This window comes from Perognathus longimembris, chromosome 6 (assembly GCF_023159225.1).
Source record: "Perognathus longimembris pacificus isolate PPM17 chromosome 6, ASM2315922v1, whole genome shotgun sequence".
Classification (NCBI taxonomy): Eukaryota; Metazoa; Chordata; class Mammalia; order Rodentia; family Heteromyidae; genus Perognathus; species Perognathus longimembris.
The window spans coordinates 55,045,440-55,071,583 of record NC_063166.1 but is presented as its reverse complement, the minus strand read 5'-3'; the positions used below and the strand labels follow the sequence as shown (position 1 = coordinate 55,071,583).

Genomic DNA, 26,144 nt, shown 5'->3' with positions numbered 1-26,144 from the left:
GATTTTTAAACTTATTGTTAATCTTAAGAAAAAATAAGAAACAGTTCAGATAATTAAACATTTGCCTTGGGGGAATTATTTGCAGTTAATTAAAATCATACACTTTGGGTGTATATTTGCTTCACTGGTTATTAAATTTGAATCATATGTTAACTACCCAGGTTTCTCACTTGTCCATCAAAAATGTTGCCTCTGGCAGGTTGAAGAAATAAGCTTTCTCTTAATATTGTGAACCATAGTGTTTGATTCTATCTCCATGGTTTGAGAAAAGAGGAAGAGAGAAGGAGTGATGATAGAAAGGGAGAGAATAGGGAGAGAAAGGGAAACACGGAATGATTTATTTTAGAATCCATCTTACAAGGCTATATAAGGGAATTAAAACTCAATGGTCAAGTGCAAGTCTAGAAGAGATGCAATCCATTTGTAGATAATTCAGGTCTAAGTAAATCTTCAGTCCTCGTATTTTTTCTACAGCCACAAAGTGAGTGACTTCTAGATATCCTTAAATTATTTTCCTTTTAGCTACATTCAAAAGCAAAATAAGGTGCCTGTTGCTATAATCCTAGCTACTTAGGAGGCTGACATCTGAGAAGCCTGGTTGGAAGCCAGCCGCAAAAGTCCATGAGACTCTTATCTCTAATTAACCACCAGATAACCAGAAGTGATGCTGTGTATCAAAGTGGTAAAACACTAGCCTTGAGGAAAAAAACATGCTCAAGGTCAGTGCCTAGGCCCTGAGTTCAAGCCCCAAGACAGACAAAACAAAAAAAAGAGAGAAAGAGAAAGAAAGAAAAGAAAGAAAGAAAGAAAGAAAGAAAGAAAGAAAGAAAGAAAGAAAGAAAGAAAGAAAGAAAGAAAGAAAGAAAGAAAGATTCAAGGAAGGAAGGAAGGAAGGATCATAAACTTCAAGAGGGCAGAGATTTGGTCATTGTTTCCAACTGGCTCCTTGGAGTCCAGGGTAGTGTCTGGCACTGTTTTGTTGTTTTGAAATTGTAAAGGTGATGTACAAAGGGGTTACAGTTATATAAATCAGGTAATAGTAATTTCTTTTTGAACGGTGTCACCCACTTTTATTTGTTTTATATCAATACATATAATACATGTACTCTTGCTATTCCATTTGCAGGTTGGCACATTTTAATTCTATATTTAAGAACTTTCAGGGAAACTTTAAACATCTAGCTTTGCAATAGTCTGTCCATCATCATTAAATCCTCTTAGCCACATCATTTCCTGTGTAGCATGTGCTATGCACTATGGAATGTAGCTACAAAAACAAACAACAACAATAAAAAAAGATGAGCCTCTGTTGATTCCACAGCTAGAAGTGCTACATGAGGGAGGGAATGACATTGCAGGTCAGCATTCCCTTATTGGTCTTATGCAACTAGCATAAGTCTTGGGGAAAAGGATCTTAATTGCAACTGTGTTTCTGAGGGGCTGAATTTGACTTTATCAAGGACTTAGGCTCCCATCTGTCGATGACTAGTACTGGAAATATTAAGAGCAGAAAAATTTGATATTCCTATAATCTTCTCTATTTTGCCTTTCTTTTATATCCTTGCCCACAATTCTAAGGCTTTCACTGATGCATAAAGCTTGCTTTGCAATTTTTTCTCTCCTGAAAATAAAAAGGACACTACAACTAAATCCTCCACCTTTGAAAGTTTTGTGCAGATATCTTGAGTAATAGTTTAAGAAAAGATTATTTATTCATGAAGACATTTTGACTGTTCTCAAGCTTATATTTTTAAACAAATTATCTCTTCCCATGTAGAAACCTACCATGTTAATGCTAGAACCTGCTCCCCCTCCCCCCAATGCTCTTTAAAAGTTTTGCTTGTAGCTGGGCACTGGTGACTCACATCTATAATCTTACCTACTGAGGAGGCTGAGATCTGAGTATCTTGGTTCAAAGCCAGCCTGGACAGGAAAGTCTGTGAGACTCTTATCTCCAATTAACCACCAGAAAACAGAAGTGGTGCTGTGGCTCAAGTGGTACAGTGCTAGCCTTGAGCAGAAGAGTTCAAGGACAGTGCCCAGGCCCAGAATTCAAGCCCCACAACTGGCAAAAACAAAAGCAAAAGTTTTGCTTGTCTATTTTTAGATTCTGCAAAGGATGACAACATTATAAAAGATGATGAAGTAACAGATCATTCTGTGTGTGACCAAAACCATCCTGATGGTAAGTTATGAGAATTTTTTTGAGATTTTTTTTGTGCTGGAAATAATATATCTCAGGAAACAGATCTGAAGGGGGGGGGAATGGAATTCTGATAACATTGTGTAAGTTCTGAATGTCAACTGATTGGTAGCTGCCATTTTGGGGTAGGGGGTGCTTGCCACAATCCTCATTACTCATTATTTTTTATTCAGCCTGGCTTCATTTGTTTTTATTATACTTACCTGTCTGGATTCTAAAAGCATTAGGATAGGCAACTATTGACATAAATATATGATAAGGATGAAAATAAATGTGAGCCATATGGAGAATTAACCCAGGAGATTAGATCTATGTACCCTTGCAATACACAAAGGAAAAAAAGAGAGAGAGAGAGAGAATACAGCAAATAGAAATGAAACAATCTTCAGGAATAAAAAAGTTTTGCTAATGCAAACCACTTTCTCTCTTTCAAACATGGGAGTACACATTATATTTATAGGTAAAAAAATAATGAGAACTCAAATAAGAACAGACACCTACATAGCCTCGTGGAATTTCTCAAGATCACAGATAACGAAGGCTTTTAAAGTATACAAGAAAGCCAGAATCAGTTTATAAGCAGTATCACCAGAATCAGCTGAGCTTTAACCATCCTCCATAAACCTAAATGCTCAGAGAAAATGGAATAACATCTTCAGCACTCTAAAAGACAGTTTCTATATTTAGTGAAGTTAATACTCATGCATATAAAGTCAAGTGTAATATTTTCTCAGGATTACAAAGATTAAGTAAATGTGATTCCCAGGTATTCTTTCTGAGGAAACTAATCAAAAGTCTGTACTCAGCAGTAACTCATAAATATAGCAAAGAAGTAAAAATGCAAAGTAGGGAAAGGCATAATTGTAAAAGACCATAGAGTAAAGGACTAATTGAATGTATGAACATACTAAAATCATTACTTGAAGATTAGTATCAAATATCTTAAATGTCTTTCAGCTTTGAAATACATAGCATATTGTTTAAAAATAAAAACAAGATAAGGGATTGCCACACTCAGTAACAGAAGTCAAAATAATTTAGACCATTTATCTCATTAAAATCAAGTAGACAAACTAGAGAAGGGAATATATATTATATCCATTAAATGTAATACATGTGTAATATAAACATTATATAAGATATATAATAGATTATTCACAAATATTTTCTATGTAAATACAGACATACATGAGGGCAAGAGACTAAAGGCATCAGAGAGCAAACAAGGCAATGAAAAATTGTCAGGCAATGTTCTAGGAAGAGAAAACTTTCAGCTATGAGAGCCTAGAATTTAGAACTACTTTTGTTGTAGGACATTTTATGATGCTGCAAAAAGTACCTGAAATCTCATTGGTAAAAGGACAAGAGACAATAATAGCTGATATGCATTTAGGGCAGAACCCTCCTTAGCAGAAAGACTGACAAAGCAATATCTCTCTACCTTCTAAAGCCTGCTGCTGACCTTCAACTCATCTCAATCTTCAAATTAAACTAAGACTAGCCCAGACTACTAGTTCCTCCAAGAAACCTGAAAAGAAGTAAAATATTTACTAGAGAAAAAAATAGTCTTGTAAATTGTAAACAATATTTATAAATAATCTGTGAAATATGCCTAGCACACAAAGAAAAATTTCCAAACAAAAGAATGAAGAAACAAGGCAACATGAAATACAAAAGATGCGAGAGGGAAGTCTGTATGAGATGAAGATACTAGTTACATACAAAAGCATGAAACAATCAAACTTAAAAGTAAGATAGAAAATTTTAACTGAGACATGAATTTGGAAATCTAGGAGCAATCGATGGTATAATTCAAATTAATAATTCAATGAATATGTCTATGGTTTAACGAAATTGTAGGCACAAAAGGAATAGGCCCAACATAAAAACAGTAGAGTAAAAACACTAAAGAAGCTGGAAAGATACTGAGGATATAATGCAAACACAAAATCAATCCCAAAATAAAAGAGACTTGCTCAGGAGCAACATTTAAAGAAAATAGAGTGAGAAATTTTCTACATTGATAAAGGACATGAAGCCAAATGTTCCCAGAGCTCTTTGAACTCTAAGCAGAATAAATAAAAATAAATCCAACCTAGACCCATTAAAGCAAAATCACTAAAAGTAAAAAATAAACTGAACATCTAAAAAGCAATCTTCAAACAACCCTTTGTGCTGATAGCTGACTTTCTAATAGGTATAATGGAAATAAAAAGACAATATAGCAAAAGAGCTGTCAACCAAGAAGAATCAATCAGCAGCCAAATACCATGTTTCAAGAATACAAGTTAACCATGGATAATTCAGTAGAAAGGATGCGACTCATCACTAGAAATTTCAGGTATTCCACAGGTAGAGAAATACTAAATCCAAGTGGTTAAGGAGACATGAAAGAATTAATCAATAATGATCATAATAACAATACCTTTCACAGGAGTTTAGGTATAGCATTAAATTATTCCACAAGAACTCTATTTAGTTAATAAGGTAAATTAAGTGTGTGTGTGTGTGTGTGTGTGTGTGTGTGTGTGTGTTCTAATGCTTTCACAGCATCACCCTCAGGTAAAACTATCAACTAAGATTCAGATTCCTAGGCCAGGCACCAGTGACTCATGCCTATAATGGTAACTACTTAGGAAGCTCAAAGTCAATCCTGGCAGGAAAGTCTGTAAGACTCTTAGTTCCAATTAACCAGCAGAAAGCAGGAAGTGGTGATATAGTGCAACTGACAGAATGCCAGCTTGAGCGAAAATGCCAAGGGACAGTAGCCTTGCCCTAAGTTCAAGCCCCAATATGGACATACACACAGACACACACACACACACATACACACACACACACACACACGCGCGCACGCGTGCATGCGCACACACACACACACACACACACACACACACACACACACACCATTTCCTAAGACTCAGTGATCCTACCAGTTAGGAAACAAGATGAGTCTATGACTGCCTCCAGATGACTGACTGCCTGGAGAGTTTTCAGGCTGTGGTACAACAAGGAAGAACCCAGACTGGGAAACGAACTGAGGAGCTAGAGTTTGCATGGCAGAGTCCTGAACAAGAAAGTGCTCCATGAAGGAAATACCCTAGACTTTGGGCAGAGTACTGGCTGGAACATGCTTGAGAGGAAACTCCCCAAAGGCAGATGATTAACATCAAGAGGCTTGAGCAAGGGCAGGATCCAGTGGCTCACGCCTGTAATCCTAGGTACTCAGAAGGCTGAGATCTCACAATCACAATTTAAAGCCAGTCTGGTTAGGAAAGTTGGTCAGACTATTATCTCCAATTAACCACCAGAAAACTAGAAGTGGAGCTGTGGCTCAAAGGGTAGAGTACTAGCCTTGAGTGAAAACGCTCAGGGACAGTGTCCAGACCCAGAGTTGAAGCCCAAGGACCAGCAGCAAAAGAAACAAGAGAGACTTGAGCAAATGATACATGCAGCTTATACAGGGCTGGCAAATGTACTTGTTGCCACCAGCCAGACTGGAAAATCTGAAACTTCATAGAGAACTCAGAAGAGTTTTGCTTCAGCTGTGAGGGAAAACAAGCTGTAGAATCATGCTATTCTTGTCTCCTTTGTACAACTGATGAAAAGATTCTAAAGAATCAAACTTTCTCTGAGTAACTTCATTGCATACTAGAAAGAAGTAAAAGAAAATTTATAGGAATTTAAATGTATCTCACACAACATAAAGTAAAATTTAACAAACTTACCAGGCTTGTAAAGAAATATTGGGAGACCATTCTCCATGCCTCTTTGGAGGATCCTGAGCATCTTGTGAAGAAAGGCTTTGACTGTCCGTGTTCTGATCAATCTTTTCACATAGTTATATAGCAAAGACCCTTGGAAGACAGAGAGTGTCTTCATGTGAAGTGAATAACAGGCTTGCTTATTTCCTCAGAAGATAGAAGGTTTGATCTTCCTCCAAATCAAAGAGCAAGTATACTTCCCTGAGGTTATAAAAGATTTAGATCATGTATGTTTATGATTCTATCCTTATGACACAACCCACTAAGTGTATAGATATTACCTGGTCTATTTTGTGTCACCCCATGAGAACTGGGGCTCAGAAAAAAATGGTAAAAATAATTAATGGTATGGCTACAGAAGAAAGATCATGGCAAGATAAAAAGAAGAGGAGGAGTTGGCCATAAGGCTGACTTCCATAACAGCAACTCAAGAGATAAAAATAAAGACCATATGCCATATGCTAGTAGTTCAAACAATATAAATTAGCTTTATAAAATGGTAGCTGCATGTGGAAGTACATACCTATCAACACTGCACTTGGGAGGCTGAAGCAGGAGGATACCAAGTTCAAGGTCAACTGGGGCTCCATAGCCAAACCTGGTCTCAAAGAAACAAGAAGTAAAGAAAGAAGCAGAGAAAGAGAAAAAGGAGAACGTTTATGCACAAATAGAACTAAATCATAACAGAATTAAAATAAACTATCTTACCTTCTAAGTTCAAAAGTCTATACTAAACACAAAAATGTGTTTATTGATGTAATTAATAAAATATAATTTAGCAGTAGAACCACAGATTAGTGTAAAAATGTGGTGGCAGAAATGCAAGAAGATAGGTGTGTCCATACAGATAATTAGGTAACTGTATCAAATTTTAGAACTACTCAGATTGAGTTAAATTCAATATATTTGTAAAACTTAAAAGGATGAAGTTAGAATAAAGGAATGTTTGGAAATGAACAACAAAAGAGAACATGACAAACCAAATTAAAATCTATTCATAAGAATTTTTGGATAAGAAATGTACTCACTATTTATGTATGAATCTGTAACCCCTCTGTATATCACTTTCACAATAAGAAATGAAAAAAAATTCTAGCCAGAAGTCTCAAATAAAAAAGATTTGGTCATTTAATACTGATGAAAATTTAAATTCCTCATTAAATATAAAAGTGATGGATCTTCATGTGTCTGACCATGGTGTAGCAAGACACCGCACAAATACAAACCTGTTGGAAATGCAATGGGGAATTCATAGAGTATTATCAACAATGACGGAACAAATCACTGAAAAATGACCTTAGAATGTTTAAAAAGTGTGATTAACAGTGTAGCTCTGCTGGAAGAATAGAAGGCTGATCGATGAAATAGACTGAAGAGTTTAGAAATAGACTAGAGTAGATCTGGGATCTCAGCACATATTCTGTCTGACATTCCAAAGACAGATGACTCAATAAATGTCATTTGAGACAACTAGTTGGCCATTTGGTAAAATAAGCTGAATCCTAACCTCATTCCTTATACCAATAGAGACTCCAGTATGAGCAGAGATTAAATTTAAAACAAAAATAAATAAATAAAGGAAAGAAACTATAAAATATTAGGGCAAAAGAACCCAAGGTTATTATTGAGAACTAAAATAAAGTGAGCCAGCAAGCTATGAAAATACATACTGGAAATGCACTTAAATGAATATTACTAAGTGAAGAGAACCAAGATGAAAAAGCTCATAAAGTATAAAATTGCAAGCCAGATGCTGGTGGCTCAGGTCTGTAATTCTAGCTACTCAGGAGGCTGAGATTGGAAGATTGCGGTTTGAAGCCAGCCCAGGTAGGAAAGTCCCTGTGAGACTCTTAACTCCAATAAACTACTCAGAAAAACCCAGAAGTGGCATTATAGCTCAAATGAGCACTAAGCCTTGAGAAAAAGCTGAGGGACAGTGCCCAGACCCTGAGTTCAAACTCCAGGACCAGCACCAAAATGTATGTAATTCCATAATTCCAGTCATGGGACATTCTGGAAAGGACAAGACTATGAAACAATAAAAAGACTCACAGGTTTTGGAGATTTGGGAAGATAGATGCAATGGATGAGCAGAAGCACAGAAGATATTTAGGGAAGTGAAACTATTCTGATTATTACTGTAATGATGAATAAGCATTAAACTAATTGGGCCAAACTCAGAATGTGTAACTCTGAGAGTAGGCTTTAATGTAAGCTATGAATTATGGGTAATAATGTCAATGCAGGTTCATTGGTTGTAGCAATATACCACTGTGATGATAAATACTGATAATGAGGAAGGCTGTGCTTTCCTTGGAAGTAGCCTAAATCTAATTTTATAAAACTTTGGTTTTCATGCACACATGATTATGTATATGCATATTATAGCACAGAGATATAGATCTATAGTAATACATACACATATGTGACAGTATCTGTCATAAAAGAGGAAATGATTAAAACTAAACACATAAATTTTGACATGATCATTAAAGGCTATAATCAAATTTAAAAAAATCTTCTGGGCAAAAATATTCTGACCTAAATGACAGATTATTTTCTTATTAATAAAAAGAAAATTCATATAAATAAGAACAAAGAGCAACCCAAGACAAATCCAGGCAGAAGTCTCAATTACTTAATTATAATTCACAAAAGAAGAAATAGTAATTATCAATTAAAAGTTTTCCATAGCTCTTTATTATTTAAAGAAATACAAATAAATCAGGAATACAGTGTCCTCCCTCCCTGAATAATTGAAAATATACGAGACTGGTAGAGTTTTCCAAACACACACATTGTAAGGAGACTTGAGAGCATAACTTTCTCTCCAGTATTTTCAGCAAAACCTATTAAAGGGTACAAAGAGATTTGTCCATAAAAATACTGCAACATTGTTTCATGGTGTGCATGTGCACTCATAGAGACAAATATCAGAAACACTGAAAAGTTTATCTCTAACATGGAAAATAATGTATCTTTTTTTATTCTGAAGAGAAGGTTATTATTTTGAGAATAATAAGATTCTTTAGGAGTCTTTGTTTCTTGAAGAAATCATGATGATGGTGGATCATGCTTGTAACATGTGAAGTAAAAAAGCAAGATTCAAGTATGGATATATTTGTATTTCAAAATACATATACATACTTGTGTATATGTATGTGTATGTTGTACAAATCTACTTAGACACACCAAAAATCAGTGGATATGTACATATGCATGTGAGTACACTTACGTTTATACACATACCTAAGAGAATAGAGGGCAACTCAGTATTAAAAATGCCCATCCCTTATAAAATTATACAAAGTTCTCAATATTTGTATGTATTCTTCACAGTAGTCATAAGTAATTTGCCTTTGTTTTATAACTATAAAAAATTAGAAATAATTCACATCATAAATGTATGTTACTCCCCCTATTAAGAAAACCAAGAATGTTTAGATGATAATCAAATTCATGATAATCTAGGTTTAACGTCTGCTTTTAATCAGGGATATTTTTGGTATGGTAAAAGCATTTTTTTTTAAATAATGACAGCAAAATACCCATTCTCTTTTTAAGACAAGCATCAAAGAAACAGTCTTTCTTCTTAGAAATATCTGAGCATCCATAATCTACAAATAGTAAAGCTATATTGTTGTTGCTTTTGTTCAAAAAACAGTCCATTTACAGAGTTTAGATTTAGTCCCTAGAAATGCTTAGTCTTGGACTCATATCCCCAGACCAATTTTTATGCAAATTAATTAAAGCTGAAGTGTGAGCTTGAGCCAGACTTAATTACTAGGGCTTCAAGAAACAATCATGTGATCAAATTCTAAAGAAAAGTGAATGGATTTTTGGATTAGCTTTTCTAATGGTCCCCTCCCATTAGTATGGATGATTGAACTCACTATATGAAAGAGACATACATAAACCCCAGAAGCCTTTGTGTTCTTTTGTTTCCTCTGCCTGAGGATTAGGGCAGAGGACTGTGGGGGGAATTCAAGTAGATTCAATGAAGGGAATCAAACACAAAGCTTATCCCATGGGGCTGAGGAAACAAGAAGGAATGTGTAGTGTCTTGGGAGTGCAGGGGTAGGAAGCTGATTGGCTGGAGAGCCAGTCATTTTCTTACACAGAGTGTGAGTCAGAGAAGAGTGGTGCACAAAGGTGCCGCAATCTCCCACCTTTATTTTTACTTTATTTATTTAGAACCAATACTGGAGCTTGAACTCAGGTCCCTGACACTGTCCCTTAGCACTGGCTGGCTCTCTACTCATTGGGCCACAACTCCACTTCCCAAGTTGTTGTGGCTAATTAGAGAGAAGAATCTTATGGACTTTCATGCCCAGATGGCTTTGAACCCTGATCCTTAGATTGCAGCCTTCTAAATAGCTAGGATTACAGGTGTGAGCCATTAGTGCCTGGCAGTTCCCCCATTTAGTGCTACCAATCATGGATTCCCTTCAGAAGAGGCAAACAAAATCATTCTTCACAGCTAGGCTTCCTCATCTCTTCCCTTCGTTTTTATTGATTTCACTCTAGAAAAAAATGGGAAAGAAGAAAATATATTTATTTCTACTTCAGAAAATAATTACCAGTACATACACAATAGAGTAGATAAACAGATCTGTAATCAAGACAATTGATGAGAACAGGGGAAAATATTAGCCCCAAAAGAGCTTTAAAAGGGCCTTTCATGGTCAAAGTGAGGTGTTTGGTCTGTGATACTGCAAATCTGGTGTTCATCAACCACCTCAGGTTACCAATTTGAGCCAGCCGTGCAACCTTAGCAGCAAGCAGTGCTAGGGCCCTGTGGAATTGTGTAGTCTTCCAAAAAACTATCAAATGTGGCACACACTGGGAGACAGGAAATGAAGACTAGGTGTCACTACTCCTTGTAAGGCCACTCTTCCCCTTCAGTGTACAGACAAATCAAGGGTACCGGTGAGCAATTCCATTTCCAGCAATGACCTGACGTGATACTTGTGTATGTGTAATGGTTTCACCTGTGAAAGACACAGCGGTGGAGGAGTGCAGAGGTGGGGGAGGAAGGGCAGAAGAGAAAGAGAGAGGGGGGGGGAGAGAGAGAGAGAGAGAGAGAGAGAGAGAGAGAGAGAGAGGAAGGTTCCTGCTTAATGTGACTCACCCAATAGGCTGGAGACTTCACCCAGTATTGAAGTCTAGGAGAGTACTATGGTCATTCTCCTTGCAGCCCCATAAATGATTAGACTAAGACCCAGAGCTGCTGTGATTAGCATAAAACATCTAGTTATTATGGCTCCCATACCAGAAGTCTTTGCAGCAATATCATAAAAGCAGTGTCTAGTAGCTAGCAATAGGATATTTACTTTGTTATTAAAGGAGGGGGAAAGTAAATTACTTCTAATAACTCTGATGAGGAATGTTATTATAGGGCCCATTACAAAGACACTGTGGATGACTCCTCTTTAGTAGGTGCCAGAAAGGAAAATATGAACAAAATGGAAAGTCTATCTGCAAATAATCATAGTAACAAATTGTACAAGAAATGTACCCACTGCCTTACGTATGAAACTGTAAACCCTTTGTACATCACTTTGAAAATAAATAAGTAATTATTCAGAAAAAAAGGAAAAGAAAAAGAAAAACAGACACCAAGACAGTCAAGTGTGATAAGGAAACCAGTAAGTGGATGAATGAGCCAGGAGTTCAATAAAGAAAGACATAAAAGTGATTCATCCTGTCCAGGGTTTGAGAGAAGTGCTGTACCCACAGAGAACACACTTAGCTCTTTGCTTTAAAAGGTGAGGAGAATTTTACTCTGTAAGAAAGAACAATAACAACAAATCCACAAAGCCCAAATGAATGTTTTAACCATTGGAAAAGCATATTAAATGAGCAAAAATCCAAGTATGTTTAGAAAAATTGTGACTATGTTAGTACATAAAGACCACAGGGTATATTCATTATTTTGGCCCAAAGAGAAACAACAGAGACATTCAAGAATAAAGGTTATTACCAGTTCCATTTCTCAAATGTTTTCAAGAGTTCAAGTAGAACAGGAACTGAGGAAAAGTGATGAGATTATTCTATGCACACATGCATGCAAACACTTTTCACTTCGAAATTTTTCTTCTGTGATATCACTGAGAGAAATTTACTGTATTTTAAATGTTCTATCATAATTAGCATAGCACATGCAATTTATAAAATATTTTAAAATATGTTAGAAAAACTCCAACTGCCATTTAAAATCCCACTTACAATTTAAACCTACCATTGTTAGCATTTGACATATAGACTTCTAGTTTGGGTTCCTATTAATATCATTTCATAAAGGGCATGTGTGTGGAATTAAAAATACGAACTTGGGCTGGGGATATGGCCTAGTGGCAAGAGTGCTTGCCTCGTATACTTGAAGCCCTGGGTTCAATTCCCCAGCACCACATATACAGAAAATAGCCAGAAGTGGTGCTGTGACTCAAGTGGCAGAGTGCTAGCCTTGAGCAAAAAGAAGCCAGGGACAGTGCTCAGGCCCTGAGTCCAAGGCCCAGGACTGGCACAATAATAATAATAATAATAATAATATGAACTCATGTTCTCCCCTGAACAAAATCTTAAATATCAAAATACATTTTCCTTGTGTATCTATCATCATTTCATGTTTTCTTCTGCTCATAACTTCTGCTTTCTTAGTGCATTTTCCTTAAGCATTTGATCTCTTAGGGTCTACTTTATCTACCGATAGAATGTTTTTACATTTATACAGGGTTGGGTTTTTTTTCTTATTGTCTCAATTTCCTGATCATCAAACCGTCTTTTCATTTCCTTACATTTCATTGCAAACACAAGGATTCTTTCTAAGATGTTGGTTTTGCTGAACGTATCCTTTACAAAAGTACTTTTCTCTTAGCATAATCACCTCCTCTTATTTTAAATCCTGTCTTTGTTTGGATAGCTGGAAATAACTGCCCAGGTAAAATGTTGCCAGGACAAAAACTGCAAACATGCCCTTTACTTTCAGTGTGATTCATAGCTGAGTCTTTCTTTCTACCCAGCCATTCTGGTGTCCATCTGGCATAATCTAGAAAAGATCTGGAATTTAAAACCTGTGGCATTATTCTTTGTCAAAAAAAGAGGTTCAATGTCCTCTCCTCTCATTACTTGGAATTAATTTTATAAATTAGATTTTAGAATTTTGCATTTGTCCTTAATAAATTTCACGTTGTTTCAATTACTTTATTGAATGCACAAGCATTGACTTCGTTGTTCAGTCTATCATTTCTTTCTCTTAGTTTCCTTTCATCTAAACATCTGCTAGAAGTGATTTTCTTTTCTTCTAAATGTTGGAATCCCATTTCATGTCTTTCTAGAAATGAACTTTTTCCATGTTGCTCTCACTTGTCTTGTGAAAAATCCACTCCCAGCCCCTGACACACAGCCCTGTGGCACCCAGCCCCATGACATAGCCCCATAGTTTGTGGTACCTATAACACTGTAGAACCAATGGATGGCTGATGGTACCGAATTTATCTCTCAGTTTGACACTAAGGTGGTTAGGATAGAAACTGGCTGTGGGAAAGATTCTTCATCACTTAATGTTAGGAAAATGGAGGAGAAAGGAAAGAAACAGGCTGGACTTGATCTTCCACAGGCGAAGACTGTTTATTGAGATGCAGCAGTGAGGGGCACAGCCTTTCTATGGGTGTGGAGACTATGCCAAGAGGTAGGACAGGAGTTGAGTTTTTATGAGGCCCAAGCAAGGAGTCAGAGGTTAATGAAAAAGCCATCAGGTCGAGAGAGGTGGGCCCACAATGGAATGTTTACAGACAGGCTTAGGTAGATGGCCCTGCCTATGTCAAGCAGTCTATATATATCTTTGATGGCTTGCCTGACATCTGTATGCACCTGGGAATACAGAGTGGGGGTCAGCCATTCTCCTGCTACTTCATGCTAAATAATTATATGACCAGTAGCAGCATGACATAATCTAAAAAGCAAAGGGAGGAAGTCTTCCCACACATTTGACAGATGTGGCCATTAGAATATTATTCTCACCATCCAGTAAAGTTAAATTATATTGTTTAGCAACTTCATTGTGGTGTTCACATTCAAATAATATGCATATATATATATGTCTACAAAGTATGCAAATAAAAATATTTTAACAATTCTATTTATAGTAGGCCCAAGCTGAAAACAATTCAATTTCATACTGTATAGTATCTGAAGACAGTAGAATGTATTTTAAAACTAAGATACATAATAATGTTTTCCTTCTATGAGTCTTAAAGGCAGAAACACTATTTCCTGTTGGGGAACATCAAGAGGAAAAAGGCAGTTCTTGATTTGCATTGTGATCAAAAACATGTGTATGAATACAGATGTGTGTCTACACATAAAAATCATTGAGTGGTATACTTACGTCTGTATGTTTTCTTATATGAATTTGAAACCTAAAATGCAAAATAAAGATATCTACAAGCTGAACATAATATTTCATGCTTATAATCTCAGCTACTTAGGAGGCAGAAGAATGAATTTGAAGACTAGGAGGCAGAAGTAGACTAGTTTTAGTCCTTTTATCTAAAAGCACAAAACCCTATCTGAAAAACAAACTAAAACAACAATTGGGGATGTGCCCCAAGTGCTAGAGAACTTGCTTCGTAAATTCAAGGCACTGAGTTCAAACCTTAATGCTCCATTCAAACAGAAAAAGTCCAGATGAACCAAAACAGAAAAGGGGCGTTTGTGCTGGCACAATATCGCACTGAATGGTCAAAGTAGAATTAAGATCAGAACACTAATTTGTAGCTAATTTGGTGAGTAGAGATAGTGGGTGTGCAGTGTGTAGCCAAGTCTGGCATTGTGATGAGGTAACTGATTCACTGGTCCATTTAATGTCTGATAGGCCTGTGCTCCCCAAATTTCAGCATGCATACAAATCAAATGGAGAGGTCCTAAACATCTTGGTGCTGATTCTACAGGTCTAGAAAGAGGCCTTATAGTCTGCATTTTTACAGCTTCTAGGTAATTCCAATGTTGCTTGTCCCCTGGAAGTTATTTGAGTAGCAGTGGGGACAAAGTCTTGATCAAAGTATAGTTTGCCTTTCTGCTAGCAAGAGATTATAAGAGGAGAAACATCTAGGAGACAAATGATGCCCCCTGAGTGAGGAATTGGAAGTAGGGGGAAGTTTAATGGGATTGGGGAATGAGGAAGGAAAATAGAAACATTTTTCAGACTCATCAGTACTTGAGATTGTACAAAACTTTAGGATATAATGAAAGAAAGTCATCAAGGACAGCTTATAGTTTCTGGCTTCACTCATCACATAGATCATATATTTAGTTTTAATTATTTTATCTGGTCCTTTGATCAAAGTGGAGCTTAGAAAAAATGGTTGTCATAAGAAGTGATTTAAGAATAACTGTATGAAAAAGAACAGATATAGGACTCAGGGTTATGTAAGTCAGCAACTGCTATGGTAACAAATAAGCCCTAAAGTCTCAGTGCCTTTCAACCACAAAGGTTTTTAGTCCTGATAACTGGCTCTACTTGGCTTTGCTCCATATACTCATTCTAGAAAGAAGGGACCAAGGGGAAGCTGACATAGATCTTCAAATTCTCTCCTAAGTTACGCTTATATCATGTCTCAGGGCCTTTGTGTGTATGTGTGTGTGTGCCCAGACTGGGGCTTGAATTTAGGGTCTCACATTATGACTTGGACTTTTCGCTACCCCTTGAGCCACAGCTCTACTTCCTGCTTTTTGATGCTTAATTGGAGGTAACAGTCAGATAGACATTTCTGCCTTTGTTGACTTGGAACTGGGATTCTCAGAGTTTAGCCTCCTCAGTAGCTAAGATTACAAGTAACATCCACCAATGCCATTTTTTAAACAGGCCTGGGTCAGATAAGGTAGGAACTTATCATTGTTCCAGAGGGGCCACTGAGGGTCACATGGTCAATGGCAGGAAAATGCAGCCTTTTCTAGGTCTTCTAGTGAGACAAGTAAAACAACACCCTATCCACCACAGGGATGGCCCTGGGTCAAGAGCACATGCTCCTCCATATATCTCTTTTGTACCTATCTCCAATTCTAACTCTTTGTATTTTAATTCAACAGTAACGGTCTTAGCACAGAAACTTTCACTAGTGTGAAGCAAAATGGATAGATTTCAGTTGCTGCTCTTTAATCAATTTTCAAAATCTTATGGGGAGGGTAGTAAGAGAAGGCAGAGGTTGTAGAAGAAAAAGGCATTGCTCAATAATCACCCTTAAAATATTCAGGAGTTGGCAGAATTCTTCTTCTTCTTCTTGGTCTAGTCAGTGGCCAGAGAGGATGTATGAGTAATTAGACTCTCCTATTCCTACAGTACTCAAGATTTTTATGTCCCATTGATGAAATAAAGTACAAGTTGTGTTTTAATTCCTTTTTGTAATTCTCTGTTTAAAAGAACTCTCTCTTAAAGGGTAGTTAAATATAATTAGCGTATATGGTACAGAAATTATTTTAAAATTCCAAAGCCTTCAGTTCATGCCTATCTATGTCTAGAACATCATAAATTAAATACTAGTTATAACAAAAAAAGAGGGTTTTATTTTACACAAATCACTTGGCTATTTCCCATAAAATGCCTGATATAAATGTGATGATTTGAAAAATAATGACTTTCAACTTCACCTCAAATCTGTTCTGTATGTCTCTGAGCATGTCTCTGAGTTCTGTATGTCTCTAAAGGTTTTTCTGTGTCAAACCAGGGATAGAGCCATGATCACACACATGATCACACACATTTCTTTTATTTTTTAATCACTGATTTTTAACAGGACAAGAGAATAAATCAACAAAGAATGAAGTGAAACTTGAGACTGAGTCCCAGAGCTCATCTATGGAAACAGAAGGTACTGGAACCACATATGATGTGATGGATGGATGGCTGTATGCTGTGGCTATGCTAGATAAAGTGTGTGTGAGAATGGCTTGCATGTTGGGGGATGGTAGCTGAAGGATGGTAAAGAGAGGTTCTGCTTTTGATACTTGGAGGGATAAAAAGGAACTGCCGCTCTGTGCTGCAGTCACTGTTTTCCCAATGACTCTATCTTATACCCTGCCTTGATTATCTTTCTACCTTGTTCTATTTAGAGATTGCCTCAAACCAGGAAGAGGCCATGGTGGTGGAGCAACCAGAGGTGATCCCACTGACAGATGAAGAAGAAGAAAATGAAGGTGGGACAGGTAGAATTGCCCTTAACCTGTTAGGAATACAACAGTTCTTTAAATTTCTTCCTAGAACCCAAGTCCCATAATTATCCTCCCTCACAGCCTACACAGTTGGAAAATGAACATATCTTTAACTGTAAACCTGCTTTTAAAACTAGAAAAAAAATTCAGGGAGTAGCCAAAGATGGAACTAGTAACATTTTCTTTCCTTCCAGATACAATGAAAATGGTTTTATAATTCATCTTCAGTCAATGTAAAATTATTTAAACTATCATTTTGGGACCAAACCATAGCATTTAGACAGTCCATAAGAAATGAAAATTACACATTGGAAGGATAGAAGTTCTAGAATATCTGAAAAAGCTTTAAAACAAATAAATTAACCACTGTGTATTGATTTCTTCCTGTATCCCTTTGTTTGGTATTGATTGAAGACTCAATTTGTGTCAAGTATGTGTAGAATATATGCCTCCTATCTTTGTCTGCTAATATTAGGATAAGATAATATTGAGTACCATTAAAATATGTGACATCACAATGACTTCTGAAGACATAGAAGGAATGAACGCTTGGTGAATATTAAAGTATCAATTGGAGTAAAGAGTCATTTTATGAAAATCTTTCTTACAACACTATTATCCAAGAAATTTATCATTGTTGAAGAACTTGAACTGTCCAATTTTCAAATATAAAACAACCTCTTTAAAATGCTCATGAAATAGTTTGCTATACTGAATCATAAATCTGATGTCTGTTCAATAAACAGGTATTTGCAGAGTAATTTCAGGGTGAGAACTCCATAGACCTTATTTATAGACACCATTATCAATTTTGGTTCCAAACCAAAACACAGACATGATCTCCATTGTAAAATCAAGTCAGTTGTGATAATAGCTTCTTAATTACGGATCCTTCTTGACAAGGACATTGGCATTGTATAATTGTTGAACTTAGTGATTTTGACAATTTTTTAAATTTCCACTATATTTGCACCTACTACCATGTCCATGATTCTACTAACTTTTCCCTCTATTGCAAGTCCTTGTTCAGCCTCAGGAAACCATGTTCCTGGAAAGTCAAATGAATGATATGCTTTGAGTATTTTGTGTTTAACAATGACAGTAGAGAATTTACAGATCCCTGCAAGGACTCCTATATACTTAATTTTTCTACTGCAGAAATTATTTGCTTTGTATATTATACCTGAAGAAAAACAAATGAATTAAGTCATAAAACAACTGGTATTCATTTATTTAATGCCAGTACTGGAGCTTTAAACAAGGCCTCTCATTTTATTTTTTGCTCAAAACTGGCATTCTACCATTTGAGCCACAGTTCCACTTCTGACTTTTTGCTGGTTACCTGAAGATAAGAGTCTTGTGGACTTTTCTTCCTGGGCTGACTTTGAACTGTAATTCTCAGATCTCAGCTTCTTGATCAGATAGGATGGCAGATCTAAGGCACCAGTGACCAGCCATGTTCTTTTTAACTTGACTTGTGGAGGATAGGCTCTCACTTAGTACCGTCTAGCCTAGCATGGAAGCTCATCCTAATTAGTGAAAAGTAAAACACACATTTACCACCTCCCCCCCTTTCTTTGTACATCTGTAAGGGCAGATGGGAAAAAGAAAAGGTCAGATTCTGATGCTCATCTATAGTAACTTTGAAGCAGTGTTTCTTTATTTAAATCTGACTTTCCACTGCAAGAATGCACTGTCAGTGAGCTTGAATTATGGTGTTTTTCCTTCCTGTCTTTTATTATAAAGTTTTACTTGGTTCCCCTTTAAAGATTTCCTATGTCTAAACTTTTAAAAATTCAAATGTATCCTATTATCTTATTTTTTGCACCAAAGTAAAAATTAAAAGTTATTCTGTTACATAAAAGCAAACTACTTGGTTCATTCCATTTTATGTTGCTAATAATACCACAGACTAGGTAAAATTGTATTTCTTTCTATGAACAAAAAGAAGCTCATTTGAGTTCCTGTGTGTGAAGGTATAAAGTTTGACACATATATCTGTTGATGATCTTCAGTTGGATAGGGATCCACAGTGGCATATGCTCCACATGGCAGGAACCAAGGAACTTTGTACCTGCCCACTTATGCTCCTGTGGTCCATCAGGTCTCTCCCTTTCCTTATAAAGCCACTGGGATTCAATCATAATGACCTGATGTCACCATCCTGATGACCTAATGTCATCTTAATTACTTCCCAAAGCCCCCACTTCTTAAAACATCATCAGACTTCAGTTTCGACCCATTTAATACCTACCAGTGTTGATTGGATTTCAACACAGTAAGACTTTGGGAACATTCCAATCATATCTAATACTCAGCAGTGCCCAGAGAAAATAAAGGAGATGGTGAAATGGTATCCTGTGATATCTCTTCTCCAATAGTGACAGAGGGGCAGCCCTGGGCAAAGGATTTGACTTACCTGATTCAGGCTCTTCATGTATAAGACAGTGATAACAAAAGTAGTTGTCATACACTGTTGTGATAAAACTTCAGCAAATATCTAATGACAATATCTCATGACAACCTCTGGCAGATAGAAAACATCCTGTAAAGATTTAGTCTTTATCATAATTTACTCGATTTGATAAAGGGATGGCAAAGCCCAGAGAATCTGTGAGTTCTCTAAACATGTTCATTGTCCTCTGTAACTATTTTTGATTACCAAAAAAATTGCATATCTTCTATATTATCCTTCAACAAATGGCCCTTAATATTTGGCTGGCAGCACTCAGAGGCATTTCAAAATGAGTATATACTGTATATTACCATGTATTTTATTCTAGAGAGATAGAAAAATTGAAAAATGTGGGGTGTGCATCATTTTATTTATAAACTCCCTTTTCTTGTCAAGATCTCAACCCTCTGTTTGAGAAATGACAGTAAAATTACAGTTTCTTTTTCTAAAAGAAGGATGTCATCAAGCTATTAGCATAGCCATAGAAGAAAGGTAGTAAATAAAAATCAAAGTCATAGAATTTATTTGGCTTTCCTTTGACTTACATAGTTATTAAAAAGTCTTGTCTGAGAGTATTTGGAGACCGTAGCTCCACATTATATATATTTACAAAATGTTTTCTTCATGGAAAGTATTATAAAGAATTATCTACAAACAATCTGGGCCTGGTGTTCTGCACTGGCAATCCAGTACACTAGGGCCTAAGGAAAGAAGATTTTGATTTCCAGGTCAACCCAGACTACATGAAGAGACTCTATCTCAAAAACACAAGGACTGGAATCTATCTAAGCCCACTCCCTTGTCACAAGGTGCATTCCTTACTCCCTTTCTATTTTTCCTTGTTTTTTCCTACTTTACTAAATAAACCTGTGATTTTAAAGAAAGATTAGGTATTTAGCTCACTTACAGAGTATTTGCTTAGCGTGCATAAGGTCCTCAATATAATCCTCAGTGTATCTTTAAACAAAGGTAGCAAATGTTCTATTATGTTTCTAGAAATGCTTTCTATAGCTCCAAGTTGATGTTGCTAAAAAAGGCAGAAAGTGGTCCCTTTACAAAAGAATTCCAGACCAAGAAAATTGCGTAACTTCTTTCTCTCATTTTAGCAGCATTTTTATAAAATTAGAAAATGTTGATAATCTTCAGGATAGATCCTCATGGCTCCCAGGTGTATGAGCACAGATGTTGCAACATTTAGATTGGAAGTTGGCACTACCCAAATATGGAGTTTTGAAAAGGAAGAAAAATATTCAGCAGAAGTTCATGCTGATAAAATTACACAATAGCACAATGGACATGTCCCTGAGAGACCAAAAATACAAAAATTTCAACAGGCATAAAGCAAGGGCTCACATATGGCAGCTTTTCTCCTACAGCCGCATTGCCTTTTCCTAAATGAGTCCAGTTTGGTGCTTTCCCAGCAGGATCTGCAGCACATGTGAAATCCAGAGGAATAACATCAGTTATGTTAATAATCAAATAGGAGAAAATTATAGGAGATTGCCTCTAAAAGGGATCTCCTGTTAGTACCAGATCTATATATAGAGGCAACCTTTAAATATTTTCTATAAGATCTTGATTCCTAATTGAACTTAGGAATATGTAACATAAAATCACAACAGCATTAACATGTGTCATGATGGTATCACCCAACTCCAATTTGTGTTTTATTAGCATATGGTAGATTTTTTAAAAATTTAAATACTACACAGAATAAATATGCTTGACTCTGATTATTTGTTTATGTCAATCACTCAATACAATATGGAACAGTGATACTTTAATTTGTTTCCCTAAGATTGAAGAAAAATCTTGATACAGACTTAAAGTATGGTCTAAAGTTCCCTTGGAAAATATGAACATATGCATACAGGTAAAATGTTAAGAGTAATTCAGGGACAAGAATAAATAATCATGTCTTTGGCTCACGCTTTGACAAGTAACCAGTGTGACTATGAGAAAAAGTGTGTAGATAGTCATATCTCTTATCTCTGGCTGAGGCATTGCTGACAATTCTTTACCTTGTAATAACTCCTTTTCTAGGAAAGTAATGAGGGGCATAAACTCAAAAACACAGTTATAAGAATTGAGGGGGGAAAGGGGAAATGAGAGAGGAGGTAACAAATTGTACAAGAAATATACCCACAGCATTACTTATGAAACTGTAACCCCTCTGTACATCACTTTGACAATAAATAAGTATTCAGGGGAAAAAAAGAATTTCAAGTTGGGTAAACTTGCTTTACAAGACAGACTTTGAAGTACACACATTTTTAATGAAACAAGAATGATATGAGGTCCCAATGGTCACCAATACATTGAAAACTGAAATATTAGGGTTTTTCTGATTTATTATTTATTGTATGGTAAGGATAAAAATGCAGAAACTCTCTATACCACACAAAAAGAGAGACTAACCATATTCTATATTAGTGTACCAGTAATTGGCTAGCTAATTATTTCCTAAAGCTCTTTTAATGGAGCTTAAGTTAGGTTCACACACACAAAATCTGCTCAGAATAAAGCTGGATTTCTACCTGTGTGAAACCTCTGGCTGTTAGTCTCATTTCTCAGTGAATTTGTTGAGAGTGAGCCACTTTCTCTCCTGAGCCTACCAATCAGCTCCATGAAGGATTTATCTTTCCCACAAAGCACAACAACACAGCCCAGCCCTTGGTGTTTTCCATTATTGATGGGATTCATACCTTGCTGACAAAGCCCTTTTGCCTCTTCTTGCAAAACAGCTTCTGTACTGGCAACGTTGCCACATGTAAGATCAATAACACTTGGGCTTTCATATCCAGCCTGTGTTCTTTGGTATAAAGAGACTCATAGTGTTTGGGTATCTTTTTAGACTCATCCAAAACATCATGTAAAATTGAATGATAAACTCTGTTCAGACTGGACTTGAGTTCCCTTCCCATCTTGCATCTTGATAGATTAAATCACCAAAACTTGCTGCTTTCAGGAAGTCTTTGTAGTTCATCTTTTCAGATGAAGTCAACTTTAGTATCCCAGTACTTTTCATATCAGTAACACATTTGTTTTAGTTTGCTAAGGAAGTTTCATTTCCAAGAGGTTTTTGGTTGTTGTTATTTGTTTCTGTTACTGGCATTTGTTCCTAATCACATTGTTTTTCTGTGGGTATGTGTCCATATTGGGGCTTGAACTCAGAGCCTTGCAATCTTGCTTTGCTTTTTTTTTTTTTTTCGCTCAAGGCTGATGCTCTATCATTTGAGCTACAATATCCACTTATAGACTTTTGCTGGTTAATGGGAGCTTTACTGCCCGATTGGCTTTGAACTTTAATCTTCAGATCCCTCATAATCATCCTTCTTAGTACTGATATTGCTGTATCTCGCAAGTGTTTATATTGTCTGTCTCAATAATTTTTAATTTCTTCTTTGATTTCTTCTGTGGCATATTTGGTTGCTCAGGAACATGTTTCATTTCCAGGTATTTGTAAATATGCCAAAATTTCTCCAGTTAGCTTTTATCTTCTTTCATATCATTATGATCAGGAATGATACATGATACATTTCAACCTTTTAGAACTTTGTTTCAGTCTTGTTTTGTGGCCTTATATAAGGTTGATCCTAGAAAACATACTATGTGTACTTGAGAGTAATACATACCCCATGGCTGTTGGAAGGAAAATTCTGTTATATCCATTTATTCCAAAGTGTTGTACAAACTTATGATTTCCCTATTTATATTCTTCCTGGATGATTCTAGGCATTGTTGACAATGAGCTGTTAATATTCCCTATACAATAATAGCATTGCTCTCTATTTTGCCTTCTAGTTCTGCTTATATTTGCTATACATGTTCAGATGCTCTGATGTTTGGTGCATTGACACTTAAAATTGTTTTATTTGTTTGATGAACAGATCGCCTTATGATTTGTAAAGATCTTCTTTGTCTCTCATGACCATTTTTCACTTAGTCTACTTTGTCTCAGGGCAACCACTGTTGTCTCTTTGGCAACCCAAGCAGCCAATGAAAACTGGTGTGGTGAATTTATCAGAGCAGAGGTAAAAACCCAAGGCTAAGTAAGAGCACCCAGGGATATCCTGGTTGTCCTGGTTCATGAGTATGGACCTGAGACTTGCTGGCTGTTCACATGCAGCCAGATGGTTTCATTCACCATTTATCGCTGGTGTTTTTATGTTAAACTGTAGGTTAGTCAGAAAGATCATAAAATACTTTATTTATTGCATTAGGCTAAGCTTTGGGTCTAGAATTCATAGGTAATTATACAAAATTCAGATTTTAGGATCCAAAAATAAACTTACCAACCCTAAAACGTATACCATCCAAGTCTTTACAGAAAAATAAAATATGAATATATTCAAAATTACCTGGAATCAGACCTTTCTCATTTTGATTCCAGAGCTCCTAAGTTACAATGTATTTTTCAACATGTACAGACACATGTGCATACAGGTGGAATGTTCCCCCCAGAAATATGGATATGGTCTGCCCTATAAGAACAGACTTAACTCCATCCACATTGCTCCCCGTACTGGTAGACTGAAAGAAAAGGGCTCCTTCCTCTATGTCAGCCTCGAAGACAGTGTTCCTAAAGCAACCAGTTATTTCAGGCCATCAGCGGAATCAGATAACCTACATCTCTGCACTCGAAGTACTACTGCTCTCTTACTTTGACTTATCTTTGTTCTCTGGCCAATCTAATTGTTCTTGGCTCCTTTTCTCTTAGACTAAAACCTTAAGGTTCCATTGTGCACTTTTTTTTGCCACTGTACCTAAGAGAGATTGTGCCTACTTCTTAGTAAACTGACCTTTGCTTTCTATTAGCATAGTACAAGTAAGATTCACATTATGACCATGAACTAAAGACTATAATCACAGCCATTTGTAGGGAAGGACAATTTAAGTAATAGAACTCATAAGGATGAGTCGAGTCCATTCCACATGGCAGTTAGTGGTGGTAGTAATATGATTGTGAAATATGTTCGTTTCTGCATTTGGTTGTAAAGCCCAAACAAATAGTGTTGGCTCCCAATTTATCTTGTATAGAGGTATATGGTTTGAAACATTCACCTTAAATTCTGATACACAAAACTTCAACATTCTGGTAAATAAAATTTATTAAGTAAATAAATACCCAGAGAACTATTATGCCATGTATGATGTATGACATATTTACTGCATGTGAATCTAAACAAGAGTTACCCCTGACTTATCAGGTGCAGGAAACCCCAAACCCTCCTGACTGTAGACCCTTTCTGATTGGTATTTTAAGTGTAAGTGTCGCCTCTCTCTGTGTTTCAGAAGGAAGCTCAATTTCTTTTCATTGTTCTTCATACATCAGGTGCCTTCAGTACAGCACAGTATATAAAGAGCAGGTGGTATAGAAAGCAGTTTGGACGTTAATTATATTTTTCATTTATTTCACTGTGAGGATTTACCTTTCAATTTGTTTTTATAATCAGGATGGAAACAATTAGGGAACTTGCTTCCTGAATGTTTCCCTACATTTATTTTATCACATCTGCTTCAATGACTAAAAAAAAAAAAACAGAAAGAAAGAAAAAGGAAGGTAAGCATTTTAGTAGCTAGAGATCCAAGTTGATTGTACATGATTGCTTTATTTCATTGTTTGAATCTCCAAGGGAGACGCTGAGATGAATCTGTCTTGTTGCTAAACACTAAGTATCATCCTATTGTTAGAATCTACATTTTTATCATTATAAGCACTTTGATTTATTTTTCAGAGATGTTGTCATACTTCATTTCCCTTATTGTTTCAATTGAAAATAATTTTTTTGTGTATGTGGCTGATCCTGTGGCTTGAACTCAGCCTAGGCACTGTTCCTGAGCATTTCTTTGTTTGACCTTTATGCTCCACTATTTGAGCCACAGCTCCACTTCCAGTTTTTTGTTGTTGTGTTTTCTTTTGTTTTTTCTTAAGTGAGATAATGGAGATAAGAATCTCACAGACTTTCCTGCCTGGGCTGGCTTCAAACCACAATCCTCAAGTCAGCTTCCTGAGTAGCTGGGCTTACTGGTGTGAGCCACAGATACATGACTTGAAACTAAATTTTTAAATACAATTTTTTTAAAAAAGGAAAAGGCTAGATAATATATATGTATTTCTTAGATAGAGTTTAACTATGTAGACCAGGCTAGGTTTGAACTCATGATTCTCCTGTCTTAGTCTTTTGAGTGTTGGGACTATAGGTCAGTACCACTATGTCTGGTATCAGACATGATTTAAAGATTTTTTTTCTCTATTTTTCATATTTAGCTTTTTCCTTAAATGTTTATCAAAACTTGTCTTTTATAGTTCATAAAGTAATAATACTCAAATAAGGAGGTATATGATTAATATATAAAATAAGGACCTTTAAGTTCTAGGTTTTTAAAAAATTTTTATTGTCAAACTGATATACAGAGTGGTTACAGTTTCATACGTTAGGCATTGAATACATTTTTTTTTTTTTTTGGCCAGTCCTGGGGCTTGGTCTCAGGGCCTGAGCACTGTCCCTGG

At 36.2% G+C, this 26,144-nt stretch overlaps 1 protein-coding gene across 2 annotated transcripts in view; it reads left to right on the top strand.

The window, feature by feature from the left end:
• The window catches only part of Macrod2 (mono-ADP ribosylhydrolase 2), a 1,728,876-nt gene that overhangs the window by 1,643,030 nt on the left and 59,702 nt on the right, over positions 1–26,144 (top strand). For both annotated transcript variants that reach the window (XM_048348774.1, XM_048348773.1), the window contains exons 14-16: positions 2,108–2,185; positions 16,761–16,835; positions 17,077–17,169. In XM_048348774.1, coding sequence (XP_048204731.1) covers positions 2,108–2,185; positions 16,761–16,835; positions 17,077–17,169 — 246 coding nt within the window. The remainder of the gene's footprint in view (positions 1–2,107; positions 2,186–16,760; positions 16,836–17,076; positions 17,170–26,144) is intronic.